This window comes from Acanthochromis polyacanthus, chromosome 15 (genome assembly GCF_021347895.1).
Source record: "Acanthochromis polyacanthus isolate Apoly-LR-REF ecotype Palm Island chromosome 15, KAUST_Apoly_ChrSc, whole genome shotgun sequence".
Classification (NCBI taxonomy): Eukaryota; Metazoa; Chordata; class Actinopteri; family Pomacentridae; genus Acanthochromis; species Acanthochromis polyacanthus.
The window spans coordinates 13,481,022-13,503,542 of record NC_067127.1 but is presented as its reverse complement, the minus strand read 5'-3'; the positions used below and the strand labels follow the sequence as shown (position 1 = coordinate 13,503,542).

At 37.3% G+C, this 22,521-nt stretch overlaps 1 protein-coding gene across 1 annotated transcript in view; it reads left to right on the top strand.

Moving 5' to 3' along the window:
- The window catches only part of lmbrd1 (LMBR1 domain containing 1), a 54,880-nt gene that overhangs the window by 29,981 nt on the left and 2,378 nt on the right, over positions 1–22,521 (top strand). Inside the window, exons 8-14 of the mRNA XM_022195384.2 lie at positions 1,217–1,342; positions 2,259–2,411; positions 5,346–5,410; positions 5,583–5,685; positions 9,408–9,512; positions 9,595–9,744; positions 11,050–11,119. Of these exons, the coding sequence (XP_022051076.1) occupies positions 1,217–1,342; positions 2,259–2,411; positions 5,346–5,410; positions 5,583–5,685; positions 9,408–9,512; positions 9,595–9,744; positions 11,050–11,119 (772 nt within the window). The remainder of the gene's footprint in view (positions 1–1,216; positions 1,343–2,258; positions 2,412–5,345; positions 5,411–5,582; positions 5,686–9,407; positions 9,513–9,594; positions 9,745–11,049; positions 11,120–22,521) is intronic.

Below are 22,521 nucleotides of genomic sequence, written 5' to 3'. Positions count from 1 at the left end.
GGAGGACACCTGTGTTATCTTTTTTCCTTTTATATTTCTCTCATGTAGTTGCACATTTGAGGGGAAGGGAAATGTTTCTCTTGGGATCTGGGACAGGTTTTCCTTTTATGAGTGTGTTTGATATTCGGGACATGCTCCGGCCTTAAGAGCTCCATGATTCATTGCAGGAGGCGACATTCGCCCGTAGCAGATATCCACAGCAGAGACTAATAATAGTGTAGCCTGACTTAGTATCCCATGCGGCTCTCTTAATGCTACCTAACACTCAGAAACTAGTAAAAGTTGTTTTAGAGAAATATAGACTCTGATGTTTCCCCACTTGAAAAATTGAAGAAAGGGGGCAGCATCTTTTGACAGTGCTGAAAGTATCTTTGCACAGAAGGCCCCTTTGTTTTATTATGAACCCATAAAATGGCACTCCTCCAAGTTGGTAAAAGGGAGACAGCACAGTGAAAGCATTGGCCTGTTGCTCTTACTTTCATTTGTATTGATTGGTCCGTTTCCTGGTATTAAAGATGTCCCTCATTTTTAATTAAAGTTCAAACATCCCTTCAGTGATTGAAGACCACTGATAGCTGAAAGTGCCTCTGGATTTTTTTCCCCCCACGTATTCTCTCACTGTCTCTTTTTGCTTTCCCTGACTGTCTCTGTGTGTGTTTATCTCTCTCTTTCTGTATTTGTGTCTGCCATTTTAGTTTATACATTTTATCTACCTCTAGCATAAAAAAGTTGATTGATGTATGTTCATTTGCATTCAGGTCATACAAAACTGATGACGCCTTGATGCCCCCACCCCTAATCCATATTTTTCTCCCTAAAATTATACTTTAAAAAATTTCATCAAATCCTGCATAGAGGATAGTGCTGTCACATGGGGGCACTGTTAAGCTGTAAATGCATCAGGATGATATAAGGCAGTGATATCCACACAAAATGGTTGCAGCAAATTCTCCAATAAACCTCAGCACAATTATAGATTCCACCATTTTAATCTTTTTTCCACTACCAAAAATGACATAGCCTGGGAGGCCAGGAACTATATGATTTGCTGTGTGTGTGTTTGCTTACCCTCATTTGACTCTTGTCATGTTCCACATTGTGATGAGTTTGCCATCAGGCAGGAGTGGTTATGTGTGGGTGGGTGCACGTGCCATATGTGCTATCCCACTCTGACAATAATGTGCGATTATAATGGTAGTTTTGCACTGTCTTTCAGGCCTATGGTATGTCTGTTCTGCCTTTGAATCTGATAAAAGGCACACGGAGTGTGCTGTATGAACGCCTGGAAAACACAGAGGACATTGATGATGTTGAACACCAGATAGAAAAGCTGAAATCCAAGGTGAGTCTCGCCAAAAGAACACACAAAGCACTGGGATGCACATGTGACGTAAAATCAGACATATATGTGGAAAAACATAGAACAAAGCCTAGAAGTCAAAAGATAAATAGTCATTCAATACATTAACAATACCTGTATCATTACACATATTAGATCATTTGCAGATGCTTTTTTTTGTGCTTCGATTTCTACACTGTGCACAATTATGCATTCATTAAGACATCCACATGCATAGCCTCCAGCTGATCAGTCCCTCCTCCTTATCTTTTTTTGTGCCCTTCTTAGTTTGCATGCTGTTATTTATGGTTAGCTTTGTCCTCAACCAGCCTCTCAAATACAGGCAGCACAAACAGAGAGGCACAAGTAAAGACATCTACTAGTTGCCAGTAGCTACACAAAGTTTAACACAAAAGACCAGCACATTTGTCATTCTTCCTTTGTCTCTTGCTTGATATTTACTGAAAACCAGGTGTGGCTGTGTTAAATGTTATATACACTGAAGACAACAAGAAAAACTAAAATGCAACATAGAGGACACACACAAGAGAGATTGTAGTTAAAGAGCACAATGTTTTTAAAGACTTGTCATGGACAAATAACAGCTCTATAGCATAGTATGTGATAGTACTGATTATTTACTGTCAGATAAATTACACCTGAATCTTTTGGCCACAATGTTTTAATGCTTCATATATCCATTCACTGGCATAAATAACTGTAAATGTTGAGTTAAATGTCGCACAATTTCTCTAAAGGGATATTTTTGGCAATCACTGGGAAGGTCAATTACATATTTTTCATTTCCAATATTCTACAGTTTTCTTTCAGTATCCTCATAAAGCTTTCTCCAATGTCATATCAGAAGTGAGCATGTGTGGTTTAAACATTTAATTGTTTGTTTTTTTTCTCTTACCAGTGTAAAGATGGACGTCCTCTGTCCTCAAGGGACAGACACAACCTGCAGGAGTTAGAGGGCAAACTACAGGTCCTCCGGCGCAGGGGGAGACACCTGGAAATTGCCGAGAGGAACTGCTGCACCAAAGTGGGCAGTGCTCTCAGACCTTTCAAGGTGAGTCTCCATTATGGAATTGGCTCCCATTCACAAAAGTAAAGTATGTTTTCAATCTGTACAGCATTCTATACAAAGATAAATTATGTCAATGTCGATATATTGAGTATAAGTTTACAGTTACTTAGCAACCAATGCTCTGACCTTTTAATTATCATTGTTGTTTTAATTCATGTTTGAGGTAAAGAAGGTTAGGCAGCACAACTTACTGTTGCCAGTTTTCGGAATCTTCAATATTATTTATGTAATTAAAAAAAAGAAAACTTGAGTATGAGCTTCAACTACTTCCTGAACTGCTGCTTTGTGCTCAAGTTCTAATCTGGACTGCTCTAGATTTACTTTTAGTTCTACTTCACACAACCGCATATTTACATGATTCCCAGGGGTAGCTTCTTCACCTAATTTACTCTGAAGTCTCTTAGGGAGTCTCACATTTCTCAGGCAGGATCTCATAGTTCCCAAGGGGCAGACCAAAGCAACCATAAACTTGTCTGTAATTTTACTTTTTTGGGGGGTTGGACAACAAATACCTGGACCTTATATATGCAGTTTTTAAAATTGTTCTTCACATATTAACATTTTTCTGAGAGGGTTCAGAGAGGAGGGGGATTGTACCACCATTTGTTTAAGACCTAAAAACAGTCCTACCTTTGGACATGTTGGTAACAACAATTGTACTGGCCTGTAACAGACTTCTGTAGATAATGCAGTAATGTGTGCAGCATGCTTCGATTTCCCTGATCCCTCTCAAATTCAATGCTTTTGGACATATCACAATGGTCAGTTGTACATTGCGCAACAAAAACCATCAGGAATTTTGTCCTCATACCCTAATCTGCCTTTGTCCCAAACCATTTGGTTCCAAATTTCAAGCGATGTAAACATAAGCATCTTTACATCACATTTCTAATCTAAAAAACACTTCAGAGGCTGTTGTGAAAATGGCTTTAAATACCAAATTTATGGTTAGTAATTTTTCTGCTTAAATGTCATGGTCGTGGGTTTGAAAATATGTTATTATTTTCCAAATCCTAGAACTAAGTTTTTACCTTAACTCATGTTAGCCAGAATGTCTCTAAAATATAACTTCTGCTTGAAAAGGCATATCGTCTCCAAGCCTTTAGAAACAAACTTGTGGTGTCATGCATTTGCATCTTACCTCCTCACACCTTCCAGACACCAGTATTACTTTTCTCCTCACACACTTTGTGCTTTAGCTGCAGAGCTGATATGAGAAGACTAATGTGGCTGGCCGAAGTGCTACTGTGATGATTCACTGGAATAATCTCCACACCCTCCCATTCATATTTTATTTTACACAAGCATCATGCACATCTATGTAGCTGCACACACACATTACATTACACTTACATGAACAGACTGCTATTTATGCTTGAGTTGTCTTGATTATCCCGTTCATGTATGATTTACCAAAGACAAAGCACATTTAAAATAGAGCTCACTGTTTAAATCCAAGTTTCTGTGCTATGAATAGGACACATTCCAATGTTATTCTCCTATTTCACATTTTACTTTGTCATTGCTATTCATTTTCCACTATTTTACTGCACTGCAGGCTTTCGCAAACATCTTAAACCAGTGTCTGGAACGGTTTGTCTTTAACCAAGGGGGTTGCTGCTAATAGCAGTCCCCAGACTCAAATTTATACAGTAATGAGTTGGGAGATTTATTAACTGTATACCGAGACACTGGTGTAGAGTGATAAGCCAAATGATTGGGATTTCTGTCACCACTGTTCAGACACTTGCTGTCTTTTTTTTTTTCAACAGTGTTGGTGAGTGAAAATGACTTACTAAACATGCTGATCACTGACAGTTAAAAAAATGCTCTGACCTCACAAAATGTTGCAGTGTTTTTAAGTGATCACAAAATAAATACATCTTCAGGCAGAGCTGGTTGAATGCAGTATTATGCAGTATCCTTCTCTTTGTTAAGAACCTTATGCCACCTGTTCATTTAAGATTTGAAAATAAATGTCACCGTTTCATGATTTCTAATCGGTTTTTTTTTTCATATATGACAGCTTTTTGCTTTTTTGACTTTCTAATAACTAAAATGTCCATAAAACACAGTTAAATAATTTATTTCATTGGCTTTTTTGGTTGGATTAAGAGATAAGGGCAGCTTCATCCGCAGATTGGAATCACTGTGTTTTCTTTTTTTACATTGTTGTTCACATCAAAACGATATAAACGATAGTGACAGAAGTGTTGTGATCATCAGTTTCTTGATTGTAATTGGTGCTTTGATACAATCACTGAGAAGGTACATCAAGGGATGTTTTGTCAAAGAAAATTTGATGTAATTTGGTGTAGATATTGATGTATATATGTCACCTCTCCTTGCATATTAGATCAATGCACTTCTTGTTTTGCATTCATCAAATAATTCTCTCGTTTGAGTCATGGCCCTTTGTGTGTGTGTGTGTGTTTTGTAATCTGTGGGTCAGGGGCAGTTTTTTAAACATATATGCATTGTCTTTTTCATGCACTAAAATATTTTATATGCGTTCATTTGCTTTTTTCTTCGCTACAGCAGATATGAGATATTTTAGCTGTAAAGCCCCCCTTGGAGGCAAACAGTTGATTGGTTTATTGCCTTTTTGGCCACCACCCACCTTTTGCCTCCCTGGTTGTAACCTCCCTACTCTGTCTGGGCTGTGCCATTGCTTCCCCCTGTCACCGTAGGCAACAGTGCCAAATTGTGGCTGGCCATGCCATATGGTCTCTCCTTGACAAAAGACATGTCAGAGAGGTGAATTTTCTCGCCCGGTAGATGCCTTTGAAAACATACATTTTCATTTGCGAGGGTTCAAAAAGGGGGCTTCGTGTACATCATTCCTGTGGTTGTGGGTGTATATTACCTTTTTTTGGTATTGTGTTTCACGTGTTTACTGTGTTTTATTTTTTGCAGATATTACTGGGTGTTTTCTTTATCCTGGTTGCACTGCTCTTCACTGTTGCCCTGTTCATTTCAAAGTAAGTCATGATATGTGCTGTAACACATAATGCACACAGTACTGCTCATAAATGTATGCCACGCATGCCAGACATAGTGCTAAAACACATTGTAATTGTTTCTTTTTACTGTATTTATTAATATATAATACTAGCTAAATCCACATAATTTTTTTAATTCTGTACTTTTCAGTTTGGATAAAGCTCTCCACTCTGCTGGCATCAGCACCGGGTTCATAATCTTTGGCACCAACCTAACCAATCCCCTGAATGAACTTCTTTTAGCCTTACAACCTGTGAGTATCCTCTCATCTCTCGTGTTGAAAAGACGATTATCTTCAATCATGATAGCTTACAGCCATATTTTCCGGTTTCCATCATCATTAACCTAAATGAAGCACAATTTAAAATCTTTACCACTGGCCTTTCTTAAATTGACTTGTAATACTGTTTCTAAACTTGAAATAAATGTGCTTCAGTATGCTGCAACTAGACTCTGAAATACCTAAGTCTCGGTCACAAAAGCAGCTCCACACAGTCACAGAGTTATTGCCTTAAACGCCAATTAGCAGTTTCTCACTTTCAAATACGGTCTGGCAGGCACCACTGATACTTTAACAAACAACAAACACATAGATAACAAAATTTTAAAAAATATATGCACGTTAATCATTCTCACTGGGGCTCTTTGTATTCTGCTGTAATTTCAGAATAATTTAATGTTCCAAGGGAGTAGGACAGAGAGAAATTTTACCATGACAAGCGCAGTTGGCCCAGGTATAAGTGGGAGCACAATGGATGGTAAATGGCGAGGATAAAGGATGGTTATTACTCTCTACAAAATTATGACCTCAGAAATTAACATGGAAATTAATCAACATGTTTGTGATAGTCTTTTAAAAATATAAATTGTATAGTTGGCACAGTGTTTTTTTTTTTATAGCCCAGCTGTTGATCTGATTCTGAAACCACTCATTTAAAAGGTCATGTAAAAGTTATCATTGTACAAAACTTGTAATCTGTAAATTAGGAACATGTGAAAACTGCATAAAGGAGTATACAATAGAGATATACAATAAAAAGCTATGTTTACTGTCTTTGTAAATAAATAATATTATTACCAGGCGGTCAGTAATATATCAACTAAAGCAGATTTGTCAGACTTACAATAAATAGTAGTTTTAGGAGGAATCACTGTATGATTAATTTCTCTTTCCTGGAGGTGCTTGTGTCTTCGGTCAAATTTTGGAATAACTCGACACAGACATTTCAAAAGTGAAGAATCATTAACTGTTACTTAGTTGCAAAATCTGCATTGTCCACAAATCCAAGTGCTGATAATTGAGTAGTACAAATGATAAATAAATAGCAACATGTAATTGGAAAAAAAATTGATAATTGATTGAGCAAAATGATCCAAAGAAATCTTGGTGAGAATTGCAATAATGATTGAAAATGAATCAAAATGTGTTTATTTCCTTTTCTTTCCCCTTGTGTTGTATTTGTGCTATTCAAATAATGAAATCTTTTATACTACTTTCACACTTAAAGCCTAAAAAGATTGGCTGTTAATCTTAAAATCTGATTGACAGTGAAAAAACGCCATAATCAAAATCTTTTTCTGTCGGTTAGCGTATTTATTGGTTGATATGGTAACATTCAAGCTATCAGTCGTACAACCATTTTTTTTATTATTTATTGTGCAATTGTAAGCCATTGGATTTTGGAAACCTAATGTAACATAGCTATACTTTATGATTTGAGTTGCACTCGTTTTTTAGGGTGCCACTAAATCTCTGAATATTAATAGATTATCAATCTAATTATATAGATCAATCCTGCATTGAACTAAAGTCCTACATTGGGATTTCATTGACATGCAGTTCCCAAAAACAAAGAAATTCAGGGCAGCACTAATAATGATCATGCACAGAATTTTTTTAAACTACTGCTACTTATGAATGATAATAGAACAAAGCAACACAAGAGACAATGAATAAATTAATGCAGGTTTGTTAATGAAAGTATGCAACAGATAAACAAGCTGAATAATAGCATAGATCATCACTGGAAGCAGTTAGTAAGAGTGATGATGAATTCAGAAGCACTTTAGAAGTGCCAATTACAATTTCCAAATTTACCCGTTTAGCAGAAAGAAAGTGATACTTGCATAGCCTTGGCAATTGTTGTTCAGTAAAAATGGACAAGGAGAGAGAGAACGTTGCTGCTGCACAGGAAGTGTCTCTTTAAAGATGTGCTGCATGAGCTGGTTCAGGAACACAGAGACAGAATTGGACTTTTTGTTTAGTTGCATAGAAGTAATAAAAACACATGCAACATTGAAAATATCTCATTACATTAAAAAAGTCCCTCATTGCAGAAGAAGTTTTTTTAAAAAAGCTTGCGTAGTTGATGAAGAAAAAAATTGTGTGGTTTTATTGAAAAAGCCCCAAACCAACACATTTTATAGGTTATAAAAATTCTATAGGAAAAGTTTAAAAGCCTATGTTGCATTCCAGTGACTCTCTATTGTACAGATAGTTCTAGAGCGAAATTCAGATCAGCATCTAACCAGTCATGGATCTTCTCATCCCCAATGAAAAAAGATGGAGTTAATACTGTTCAGAAAATTAGAGGCCAACTGTAGTTACAAATGAAATCATGAAATGAAACAATTTCTGATACATACAGAGATCTGAAGTCCTTTGGCTCAGATGACTAAATGAGTTGAACATGTAAAAACAATATATTTATATTGTGAAATAATAACAAGTAGTGTAAACATGCCGATACATTGAGAGATTTCATTATAGATACCAACAGCTACTGATATATCTAAGAATACAAGCATATACTTTTCTGCAATGACAAAAATAAGACTTTTGCAACATATATGCTTGAGAAAAGTCTCTTTCTGTTTTATGTAAATATGACTGAAAAAACTGTGGTGTTTGTGCATCTTGTGTGAGTTTATGTGCATCCTCCACACACCATCAAATTCCAAAGTGTTTTCTCCAGTACTGGTCCTAATGATGTAGTGTCTTGGATTATTGAGTCCGGATATGGGACATCACATCATTAATGTTGGAGTTTCTTAATTTTAGACTTTAAAACTTCAGCTAAAGATTCTAATTGTTAGACGGTCAGGAAGTCGCAACAGGAGATGCGATACACTGCTGAGTAGAGGTCTGGGTCAACTCAGAATTGACAGTCTTAGATCGTTATCAGTTGCTTTAGAAAGTAGGAGACATCCTGTTGTCTCCAAGAGAGCATTAAATTGTCTTTTGGTTGTAGACACCCATTACCTGATGCAGGGAAGGCATGTTTCATATGGATTGCCTTCTCAAATGCCTCATCCAAATTTACTTCTGTGAGAAAGGGTCCTTTAAATTTAGGAGTTCTGCACTGGCATGCCTCATGTAATAAACTGTTGTTCTGCTCGTTGCTATGAATCACTAAAAATATCATATATACAGTATTTGAAATGGTAAATTACTAGAGTCTTAAGTACATTTTTACAATGTGAACTGTTAAGACTGACAGAATATCAAGTCATTACTATTTCTCCCTTCCTTCAGGTCATTGTTGCTGGCTGTGGACATGGAATATACACTGATGAATTTAGTATTCTGCAGCAGATTCTTGAGTAAAAAAATGATTGAAAGCTCAGACTATTAAACAGTTGCTGCACAGATAATAGCACTGCTTAAACGTCTCAGGCCACTGTTTAGAAGTATGACCTTGATATTTAAGAAATTAAGTGTATTACTACGTCAGGACTTCCTGCATCTGTTGGAACAAACCATCTTGAGATTTTAGATTAAATCTGAATATTTCAGGTTGCACAACAAATTGTGTTGGTTAAATAAATGATATGAGTAATACCATCTAGTTGATACCAGTTGCTCATTAACAACTCTAAGCATTGATGAAAGGCAGCTAGCTTTAGTTTTTGGACCTGAAAGCAATAATTACTGCATTTGAGGGATGTACTTAACCTCTGTCGTTGGTATCACAGGTTTTTCCACTGGATTATATCTTGATCACAGTCATCACCATGTACTTCGTACTCACATCCATGGCTGGCATTCGCAACATGGGCATCTGGTTCTTCTGGATCAGGGTAAGCAAAGGCCCCTTTTCTCCCTTACCTTGATGACATCTCAGACATGCAATTAATTGCACCTTAATGTGTTCTTTTTCAGCTGTACAAAATAAGACCAAAGAGAACTCGTCCCCAGGCTCTGCTCTTCCTCTGTATGATTCTTCTCCTGATTGTTCTGCACACCAGCTACATGATCTACAGCCTGGCCCCCCAATATGTCATGTATGGCAGCCAGAAATACCTTGTTCAGGTCAGAAAAAATTCCTGTGCATTTCTGTATTTCTAGGTTTTTCTCTGATGAGAGCCAGCTCTAAGGATGTGTTTCTAACGATGGCAGTGTTGGTTAGTCAGCGAGTTCAAACCACTTTGGTCCAGCTTGGTGTAGGCAGGAGAATGGTCTCCACGGGCTGGCAGAGGGGCTTTTAGACTCTTGTTCGTTTTGAATTCTGTCTACCTGTATTAGACTGTGGCTTTTGCTGTGTGGGTCTGTTGTTTGACAGTCTATCCTCCCTGTGATCTGTTGCAGCTCTGCTCTCACTTTCTGTATGTGTGGGTGTGTGCATGTGGTTTAGATGGACCCTCGTGTCTATGCTTCGTCTGAAAAAATCTTTTAAACAACATAATTTAAATGAACCACAGTGTTGTTTTGCTGAAACATCCTCTTGTTAAATGAGAGGAAAAAAAACATTTTAAACCTGTTTCATACGATAAACATGGTTTATTCCTATCTGCAGCTGTCTTTTCACCTGCAGTATTTGTACACATTTCCTCTCTTTAAGTATAAACAGTATAACCTCCATATAGTGGATATCTAGGCCTGTCAATATCATTGAAAGTCAGTTTCATGTTGAATTGTCACATTCACCTTAGTTATGAAGGGAACTTAAAGTCTTTAGATGTGGTTGGCTCGCTTTAAAAGTAGGTAGAGGTTAGCAAATCTAGAGATGCAACATGAGCTGAGGAGACATTAAACTAAGGAGCTGCTGAGGCCATACAAATCTATCAAATCTTAATCACATTCTTTGTTTTTGGTTTTCCCTGATGAAATCCAAACACACACACACTTGATGACCCTGCTTTCTTTATTACCCACAGTAGACAATCAATTACAGTTTTATAGGTTGGATGGAGTTACTCATCAAACCTACCTGAAGTGCAAGATCAGTCATCAAAAATATTCTTTTTTAGATGACGAAGAAAGAAAACACATTTGATTTAAAAATACTCAAAAAAAAAAAAACACTATATTTTCCTGTGGTTGTACATAGAAAGTAAAAAGCTAATATACATATTGACATGTTAGGATCCAAATGATGTGAGTGTATTCTGTTTCAGCCTAGGAAAAACTTGGAGCATCTTTTGAAACCAACCATCTCAAGATTATTTTGCAAAACTACAGCCTGTAATGTACGAGTAAAAAGCTGCTGTTGTTGGATACTCTTCTAGTAATATAGATTTACAGAGATTATGCTTATGTTCCTATTTCCATGCTCTTCCTTGTCATGTTCCTGTGTTAAACGCTTTCATGGCTGTTGTGTTTTTCGATCACACTCAGATGCCCTCACCAAGTCCTGGGAATACTACTTTTGCCACCACAAGGATATGTGATGCAGACGCGCCTGAGGGTGAGTCATTTCTGCTCCCACAGTGAGGTAGCACAGGTAGTACAGTGAGATGTTGGAAGAACTTACAACACAACATCAAAAATTTATTTTGCACAAGTAGAGACTATACCAACAGAAAGTACGGACAGTGTAAAACCCAGCCATTTAATGTAGAACACTGTTCAGCAATCTTTATCACTATTTATTATTCATTACGGCTAATAATACCAAGGACAAACATTTACTAACGCAGTATGTGGCCTCTTGCAGTCGCCATGCCAACGCTTATTCCAGTAAATTAGCCATGAAAACACAAACGTGTGAATGTACATCATACCATCATTTATTAATTTGGTTAGTGCTCAAGTCAAGCTCTTGTAGGTGTTGTAAGGGATAATATTTAAAGTCAGAGTTATAAAATAGAGATAATGCATAATAAGAATGTTTATGGAACATGTGACTATATAAAGAGAGAGAGACTAATTCCACACTTACAGTCTGGGGGTCAAAGCCCTAATAATTCTTGGGGATTACTACAGGGACCATCTTTACCTTCCTGCCACATGTGTTCCAGTTGTTCCTTAAGCCACTGGTACCACTCGCTCTATCACTGTCCACTGTCGTTGCCACAGACCACCACAACTGCCCTCCTCTGCTCCTTGTCAGACAACGCTATGTCTGGTTGGTTAGCCAGCAGCTGTTTGTCAGTCTGGAACTTGAAGTCCCTCAGGATCGTAGCTCTGTTCTTCTCAGCCACTTTCGGTGGTGTGCCCCATCGGGACTTGGGGACTTGTAGTCTATACACGGCACAGATGTTCCTGCCTGTACACTGTCCCAGCCACTCGGTTGTGCCTCTCGTTGTGTGGTGTCCCAGCTTGCATCCTGCTACTATGAGCTGGACTGTCTCAAAGAGCTTCTTTGCGCACGCTCACGCACGCGCACACACATATATAACATACTTATATACTTTTTTTCTTCAAATGAATCAATGTTGGAGCATAGATACTCCCCCAGTAGACACAGAGTTGGAATGCAATTAGAGGAACTAATGAGTGTTGATGAATTTAAATGTCAAGTCTGACAAAGAAAATAGAGAACGTTCACTTTTGTACTTTAGTAGAGGTGGTTAATTCTTAAAGACAAGCATATGTCATGTTTCCACACACTACATTTCTTAAGAAATCTATCTCCTATTCGTCCCTGTCTTAAAATACTTTAGTATTATTTCATTACTCACATGTAGGAAGACTGTATAACTAATAAGTAGTTTGAAGAAGTTTTCTTGGTACTACATCACATTTATTTTGTCCTTTGAAGAGAGGAGACCTCCACCAAGGCCCCATCCCGCAGTTTTAAATATACCGATCCGGATCTGCACCACAATTTAATTGATTCTTTTTTGTCCATGCACCACTTCTCCACCAAGTTTCATGACATTCACATTGGTAGTACTTGCATAATTCTGCTGACAGGCAAAGGACACTGAACACATAATCTTCACCAAGGCTCCGTCTCATTGGCAGAGGTGATAAGGTACATAATGCTGACATGTCACACATACACACATATCATAGTCTTATAAGAAACTCTTAAATAGCATTAAATTGCACCTACATTTTATCAACGAGCATGTTGTGCTTTCTGTTGGAGGCTATAAACAATAGGAGAAGTAAATCTTTTGAAACAATCTGCTAATATTTTTTTATGCAGTGAAAATGAAAACCCTTGTTGTAGGTTGCTTTATTTATTTATGTGGCTATGTTGATATTATCATATACGGATTAAAAATACGTGCGTCTGGGACCTGTTGCTGGAAAGTTTGAGATGACAATATGGTGTATGCAAGATGTTAGAGATAGCCATTATTGACTTGGTTTTCATGAATAATTTTCACTTTATCCAGCAGTACTGAAAATGTATTGAGACAGGGTAAGACAGGCAGAAAATAGAAAGATAAGGCTGAGGCAGGGGAGTCTGTGCAGAGATTTAGAGCAAGATATTTTTTGTTTACAATAATCTGATATGTTGATGCATACATTTAGCTTCTTTCCTACATATTTCAAGTGCATTTTACATGTGGTACCATATAGGCTGAGCCCAAATGACTTAGATGGTCTAGCTGGCTTTAATAACTTGTAGTGATGAATTGCCGTAAACCTCCACAAACGTTGCTGCTTGATTTGGCATTGGTTAAATTGTAGTTACTGCATAGGGAGAAATAACATGCTGTTAGTAAGATGTGGACAAAACATAACTGCACTGGTTCACAAATGTTTAAAAGTTATGTGATGCAAAAAAAGATTCCACAAAATGTGCTTCTTTTCAGAGAAATGTGATGCAAAATCGCAGTCGCATTTCTTTGACATCCCATTCGTTATTGGGCACACTGTGTTCTCAATCGTACGCTTTCCCATTGTAGAAGTTTTTTTTTTTTTTTTTTAAATCTCCAGAACCCATGCGGATGTAACTTGCTGTATCATTGGGCAGACATTGGCATAAGTTTCGGTTTGTACAATGCTACTTTGACTTTTAATTGCAAAATATTAATCCTCTGCTCAGTACAGAAAAAAACTACACTCCATTGGTCTTTCAGTTAGTCTGGATACATTTATATCAATTTGTTTAAGATACTGCTTCTGACAAAAAATGGACATATAGGGTCATAGTTTTGTTGACTTTTCAGAGTTTATATGCAACATTACAACAATAGTTTTATGATTTAGTGCTGAAAGAAAGAAGTTAAAAAATGTAACCTTGGTTTTTCAGTGCTGTGAAACTGCATCTGGTGGTTTCTTTGACAAAGCCTTGGCATGAGTCACATATGAAGTGACCTGATAGCCTCCTTACTCATCTGAATGCAAACATGTCAAGAGTGATTTGCTGAATTACAAACTAAACTGAGAAAGAATCAAAAGTGATTAGCATTTTTGTTATGGCTTCATAGTTGGTGCCTATATCAGAACAGCATGGATGCACTGATAGACATCTGTGTTTGACAAATTAAACAGAAGAGCATCTCTTTGGATCACATGTCTCATCAGCTATAAAAGCGACAGTGTTGTGTGTTTGCAATGTCTAAATAGACTGAAGTGCCAAGAATTGCTCTTTCTGTACTGTACATGTTTGTAGTAGCTCAAAATTGGAAATACACAGTATACCAAAATACTTCTAAACACTATACTGTAAAGATATCTAGCATATTAAATAAATAACAGCTAAAGATTTCACTGTAGATATTTAAACATTTTATTACAAGAACTGAGGACGAATGTTAATTTTAAAGCCCACAATTCAGTCAGTTAGAACAGCTGCAATTAAAATAATAATAAATATGATGCATTATTTTGATTGCCTTTACCACTTTTAGTGTTTGATAAGGTCGCATTCAATTAGTCCAGTTATGTTTACGCTTGACAATAATGCCAATATTGCCAACATAAAGTAATTACATAAACTGATCCCCCAGTAATACTTCTGTTTACATGCCTATTCAGACGGTATTGTGGAAATTAATTGGCTCTTTTTGTGTGGTTGTTTGTTTTCCTCAAACAAATACTTTGTTTCCTGTCCCACAACTATCACAATTAACTCAAACAGATTTAGCCATGAGTCTGCACCATTTTGCCAGATTGTTTACTGCAGCTTGGAAATTCTATTGTATCTGACTACAGGGAATGTCACAGATAGCGGTTTGTGAACCTCTACAATCAGTTTGTGACCAAGTAATAATAATTGTGGGATCTGCTTATTTACACATTATTGAGCTCTTCAACACTGCTTTTATAAAGACACTATGGTGCCAGAGCCACTTGACCAGCAGGTTTTGACTTTCTCTTTCGACCAGCTTAGCAAAACAGATCCTATTTTGGCCATCTTGGAAGTGGCTCCTGCTTTCACAACAGCCGTTGTACCACCTACCATGAGGGGGAGGAAGTGTCAAGCAGAGACAACACATGCGACCGAGAGGGAATACAATCAGACACATATCAACTGAAATAATGTAAAAGTAACAGGTGAAAGATTTCGTTTTTATGCTGAAAGAAAAGAAGGCTGGCTGTCTTAATTTGCATAAAGCAGCTTTTTCATAAGGATAGAATCCTCAGTCACTCCATGATATGCAGTGTTATCTGGAACTGTGAAAAGACTGATGTGAGGGGTAAAGAGGCTGAAACAACGGGCTCATTTAATTGTTTGTTAATTTGTATAATTTCTGTTGTTTGCTCGGGTGTTACAAACTATCCCCAAGATAAAATAGATCCAATAATAAAGGAAAACACTGGAAATGTTCTAACAAAAGGAAGAAAATATACAAGACAACTTTAAAGAATTTGTACATTGTGCAGGGGTGGATGCAACCAATTACATTTAATCTCATTTACAGAAACAAAGTATTTTTTAATAGCATTTCTTCAATCTCCGGTACTGTACTTTGCCATATTTGAAGTTGCAATACAAAGTCAGTCACATGTAAAAGTCTGTGGAAAGTTATCAGTCCGCGTGTGCTAATGGTTTGTCTGCATGCAAGAAGGCAGCGCTTCATGTCAGAGATGAGACACATTCAGCCGGTCAGCTCTGGTTCCGTAAAAGATGCAAGAGGCTTCTTTGAGTGGAGCTGCATCTTGCCTAGAAAGCAGATGAGAACATGCGGCAGCAGAGGTCTTAAAACTGAAGTCAAGACAGACAGTTTCCAAAAGACTAAGAATTTATTGTCTGTACAGAAAGTCACAGGAATGCATTTTGTTACAACTAGCCCTGTTTTAATAGATTACACCAATCTTTCACCTTGTAGCCGACTTGGTCCACATAAGTCCTGTGTTTATTATGTTTTTCTGGATGACAGAGCCCATCAAAATGCTATATGGGTCATCTGATAGTCATGACAGACTTTGCTTTAACCTTCATGTTTTATTTCACATGCAAGTTTAGCTTGGCTTGAATCCTAATGTAAGGCACCATCATATCATAGATGCTATATATCAATCAGCTGCCCATACTTGATTGCTGAGGCCTCTGCTCTCAAACCTCTCAAAACATGAATCAGGTCTCAGAAGACACAGGAAAAGGATGGCAGGAATGCAGGCCAATAGATTCCATTATTGATCTTTTAAATAGGCTATTTAGACTGTCACGGCTTACCATCGGATATTTTAAGAGCTCACATTCTAGCTGTTTTTCAAAAGGTTTCTGTTGCTTCATGATTCTTAAAGTTAAAGTAGTAATATATATCTGACTACTTGTAAAAAAAAATGTCTGCATACAAAAATGGTAACTTTATAGATGTTACTGATAATATCAAGTTTGTCCCAATTCTACAAAAAATGTGACATATATGTACTGTATATGCACCTCATTTAGTAGCATAAAGGTGGCCTTTATTTAATAGGTCTGCCATTACACATTATTATCGCCCTATATTCAGAAATGTTACCACATCAATATGAATTCACATTCAGTTCTTCTCTGTATTTCAAGCTTCTCTTAGTGAATGTGAAAAATAAGAATAGTAATACTCTTATATAGAAAATTGCATCAACCCCTAGACAAGCTCAGGAAGGGCATCACTTTGTAGTAACCCCTAGTATGACACTGGATCAAAAGACAGCTTAGGCAAAAAAAAGGGGTAGAAGTCAAGCTGGTGACTGATTGGCCAATTGGTCACAGTGGGGTAATGACACTAACATCTTGGTGAGCAGGTGCTCAGTGCCAAGCTCTCCATTATCTACTCTAAGGTCATTACCATGCCATTACTCATTTACTCAGCAAAATGGAAATGAATCCTCGGGAATTAGCTGCCGTGGCCTCAGACAACCTGAACCTTAAAGTCCTCTTCAGTATCTCATTTAGTGCAGAGTATAGAGGTGTTTCAGGGAGTTAAGCATCTAAGTGTTGCTTCTGTTTGAGCATTATGGTACATTTTGCACTGTAGTAACGCTGCTTTTATCATACTCCCTTATTTTTATATCCAACCTATCACTCAAGCCACCGACTCAAACTTGAACTCTTGCTGCACTGAATTTCTTGCTGCAAAGTTTGGTGTTCGTATATTATGGCTTCACAAGGCCTGGCTGATATGCACAGAATTCTCAGAATATGAAGAGGCTGCTCTGTCGAATTACTCTTGCTACTGTGATGCTCATGCTGCTACTTCTGGTTGGAAAGTTGCTTTGATCATAAACTCTGACGTGCGTTTAAGATCATCCTCATCTACTGTCTACACTTGTCAGAATAAATGGTAATTTTTGTTATGTGTCTACACCGTGGCCGGAGGCATTATGTTTTTGGGTTGTCTGCCCATCCTATTCCCAGGAGTGCTTTGAGAGGAGCTCTTCAAATTTTGCACAATTGTTCCCTTGAACTCGATGATGAACTGAAGCAAAGGTCAAGGTCACCGTGACCTAACATGATATATTTTTGGCTAAAACTCAAGAATTCATACACTTATTATGACAGCATTCCACACAAATATTTAATAAGATAAATGATGAAATTTTATATCCACAAGGTCAAAGTTCATTAAGTTTGCTTTTTATCCCCTTCACTCTGGGACAGAGGCTGAGATTATTACCACATTTAACATTTGATCGAATACTGAATGCTGTTTTCTGACTAATAGTAATACAGTTGTTAATAATGTTAATAATCTGTCACTTAGTTAAATAAACCTCTTGATTTGGATTTTATTTAATTTTGATTCCACTCATCGCATATTTATCTGTCTGGTTCATTCAGTTGGTTGCAGTCTGCAACCTCATACCTAGAATCCTACACACTGCTCCTTTAACTGTTCTGCACTCTTGTTTATTGCATCATGTGAATGCATTAATTAATTCTATCCCATGTACCAGACTCACTTGTTAGCAAAACCAGTAATTTTTGTTGAGTTGAATCTGAATTAGATTGTCTGAAAACCCTTTGCATTGTACATATAGTAATGTAGATATGGCAACAGCAATATATTATTGCAGCAGCAACTCAAACACTTATAAAAACAACCTGTTTGTAGCTGCAAAGTTTATTTCACACCTTTTATCAGTCACAATTCACCAAAAAATGCCCTCGTGGACATTTGTTGATGGTTTTCTTGTTCTTTTTCATCAGTAAACCTTATCAACGAAAAACATCTAGCAGTTTAACTTCAATTTTAACAAGGCTCTGAAGTCCAGTTTTTACTTTGGAAGACGTATCATGTCACTGCTATATGAATCCCAGTGTCTGCCGTTCTAGTGCAGTGGAGTGTTTCATATATAGACTGTCTGTTTCCTAGCAACTTGCCAGTTTCCACGGCATTGTTTTAAAGCGCTTCAGGGGGAAGATGGTCACAATTTCGTGTGTTACCTTTGAGATGTCAGGTGCCCAAGCAATTTCCAGCAAGAGACTCCCTCAACCCCAACACAAATTAATAGCAATGTTCTTTGCATCAAGGGGATCATCATCAATTTGCATTGCAATGGAATATGTCAATCAAAAAGTTACTCTTCGGAAAGAACAATGTCCATTGTGTAATTCAAAGACAACCCTTGCCTTTTATAAGAAAATTATGTTTCAAAAATAATATGTTTGCTTGGTATTGTGCCAAAAATATACTCTATTAATTCTTAGAACTTGGCAGACACAGAAAAAAAAAAGTTCAAAGTTAAATTAATTCATAATTAATACCTACATACAGGTCTGGATTCATCTGGACACCCTTTACCCTTGGTGAATTGCTCTCGAATTTGTATATGTTACTATCTTTGTAATGCAATGTCATATCACAAGACAAAACTGAACCAGAACTTTGTGATTCTGCTTGTTGCCACAAGTAATAATGTTGTGAAGACAGATCGAATTCTGCCAAGGTAGCCTTTCTGATAATACACTATTTGTGTGTAAATGTTTCCTACAAAATAATCATAAGATCTCTGCTGACAGCCTTGTATGGTCAAATACATTAAAAAACACCAGTGTCATAATATGACTTTTTTTTGTTTGTTTTTCTTAAAATCTGTACATATTTTCATATCAAATGATTAAAGATCTAGATAGCCTAGACTGCTTAAAAAAAAGATACACAAAGATAAATGAGTAGCCCTTAAAGTGACCACGATAAGAGCTTGCAAGTAAAGGTAGTGAAATTACCCTTAAAACAGCCTAGGGCACAGGGGGTTAATTGATGAAAATTAAAATTACAGATGACTGAACTTTAAATTAAAATTAAATTAAATCCCCATCTTTGCTTAAAGCTGTTTAATCATTATTTTTAAATAACCGCTGTACGCTATCTGCTCAGCAGATACTCTGAACAACTACCTTTCCATAACAGTGGAGCATTTACCAGCTAGCTAGCTATTTCTCTCAGGAGTAGGTAGAGAGTGAAAAAACTGCTTAAAAGAAAGCGAATATTGTGTGAACTGTCAGGACACCTGAAACCTAACGTCAGATAAAATGCTAAAATTGTATCTTCTGAGTGTGTAACTACACAGTTGTTTGCTGCTTACACATTTGCTTAACAGCTGTACAAAATGAAAATATGTCAGTTGTGTTTGCAGAAATTTTTTTTTTTTTTAAAAATAGCGTTGTGAGCAATTCACTTGTGTAACCGACCGTGATAGAAAACAAGACCCATATTGTGAAAAGGTGCAATTTTCTTGCTTGGCTTCCTGTTGGCATGATCAGTGATTTTGGTTGGTTAAATTGGGTTACCTCTGTGTGTGCTGTTTTTTCTGTCTGCTCCAAGAGGTCTTGAGCTCTCCTCAGATGGATTTTGCACGGTGAAAAGATGCTTTTGGTGAACATTCATGGGCTACAGTAATATGAGAAGCCAGAGGTTTGAAAATAGTTCCGGTGAAGGAACATCAGCATCCTCGAAGGACATTGGAATGAAAGTGCTCCACTGCTTTTTAGACGGGGAGAAAGTAAAGGCATACAGCGGTGATATAACAGCGCTTTCTGATAGAGATGCTTTCAAAAGAACACAATGTGCGTACGCATGTCTGCAGAGTTTCATGCACGTGTTTGTGTTCGAATGCAGAGATGAAAGTTATACATAATGCATCATGCTACACAGGGCAGCACTCACCCGGATATCATGAGTCAAAGTGAAATTACCTGCACTCGCACACTGCTCCGTGCTCTTATCAGAGAACGGTAATGATTTCAAGGTGAAGCTGGTCAGTGGTGTACATGATAATATATTTAGGCAGACCACTGTTGTGAACCATCTGTAGGTCCCACTCAGATCCCTCCAATTCACGTAAGCAGCTGGAGAGCTACAGATGGCTGCTTTACTGGAGGGAAAGTATGGGGTCATGGGGATGAAGAAAGACTTGCTTCTTCTATTATCTGTTGATCCTTGTGAAGTAAAAGCTGATTGTTGTTGCACCTTTGCAACTCCCGTGGGTCCGCTACATCTAATCTTTATTATAGATGAAACGGCACACGCCTGGATATTCCGTCTTTTTAAATTCAGCACTCTGGTGAAGAAAGCTTTTGAAAGTATTGGCTTTAATGAATACATTCTAAACCACACTGAGTTATTGCTGTGAACCTTGATGTCATGTTGCTTTGTATAAGTCTGATTGCACTGTTCATAGGGTTCAAGTCAGTGTGAAGAGCCGTGTATGAAACAGTGTGATAGGAGCAGCTCAGCAGGGTTAGCATTAATGCTCCAGATGGCTCTCTAACATAGCCAGACAGCGCGTTTCGTCTTCACTTTAGCTTTGTGGACTTTCTCTCTTGCCTTGTTCTGTTGAAACTAGAAAAGTCTCATTAGGAGCGTATTTACATATTTTTTTCTCTCTTTTTTTTTGCTTCAGTGTGCATGGCTAAGCTAATGAATAAATGTGATCTGAAGCGAACCATTTTTTTTCTTCCCTTTCTTCCTGTGCCTTCACACAGAAACAATTGGAGTGCTGAGGAGAAACCCAGACACTACACCCATATCATTGGCACTTGCCACTTTTGACGTCATCAGCATTCCCCATGCCTGCCAATATTTATTCATGCACATAAAGGAGAGTGACTCAGCTTAAAAATTCTTATATTATTCCCGCCGTCTCCGCCAGTCAGATCAATAGCAGTATCAGTTTTCTCAGAAACTGGAGAGCTAATGCTCAAAGGTGATGTCACTAGTATAAAGCACAGAGCTGCTCAGCAGACAAAGAAAGAAATTGGATTTTATGAGCAGTAAGTGAGTTTCTTTCCTCAGGTTTTTGAATTTAATGCGTTTCATATTCCCGATCACAGGGCTCAGTCAATAATGATTGAGCGGTCTTTGGTCTCGGCTGCAAAATATCAGTGGAGGTACACTGCAGAGTTGAGTTTTACTTACATCTACGGGTACAAACTGTGCTACCAGAAAATGCTTACATTAATAGTGTGGGGTCAAATTAATTAATTAGATGGATTGTTTAACATTTACCTTTTTGTTGCTTTCACTTTTGAATGTTCATAATTTCTGTATAATCACACTTGCTTTAAATCTAGGCTAAAATATTATTGTTGTGCACTGCATTTGAACTGCACATACCTAAACACCAAACCCTCCATTTATTTATTTCTCTGGTCTTAATTTTAGTCATTTTTATTTCTATTCTTTTATTTAAATATAATGTTTTTATGCTTTTCTTTTTTGTTTTTGATCATTTTGTACTTGGTTGCATAGTGCAGGTGTATAATGAATTTCATTCGAAATTCTTTTGAGAACTGCTATTCACATAATAATCTGGAAAACCTGAGAGAGTAATTTATGAGATTGCATCGTTTTTACCTCACCAGAGCACCGGGGTGACATGCATAACACATAACCTATGGTTCAGTGTCTTCACAACTTGTCTGTGTCTTCAGTGGGCCCATGCTTTTACCGTCTGCAGTTTCATTGTGTGATACTGGATATATTTAATGCTAAGCTCCATTAAATCTTACACCATTCCAGCTTTATTCATTGGTTAAGCCATATTCACATTGACAGTGACACAGCTTTCCTTTTTTCAGGCGACTGGTTGTCATTTTTAGTTTACAATAACACAACTTGCTTGAGGCAGGGCTCTGTGTAGTAATAGCAGCCTGTTTTTTTGCACTTAAGTGTATACTGACCCCTTTTTATAAACACAAATGTATAACAAGTGCTACACTCATGCAATTATAAAGATCATGTACCAGTGGTCCAGTTCCATTGTACCCCTGTTGTTCTTCAGGAGGACAGTTCAGACTACAGATAGGTTTTCTGTGTCACATAGAAACACTTCACCTGAAAGACGCTACTGAAAACAAACTGACATTCACTCAGTGAAATCTTAATTTGGGGCCTTTGATTTGGGGACAAGTGTGACTGTTTCACAATGAAAAAAAAATCAATGTTACTATGAAACAAATTCCTAGTGAATAATGTTTTTGGACTAAAATTGTGTTCAACAGAGAAAAGAAAAAAAGCTTGCTTTGTATTC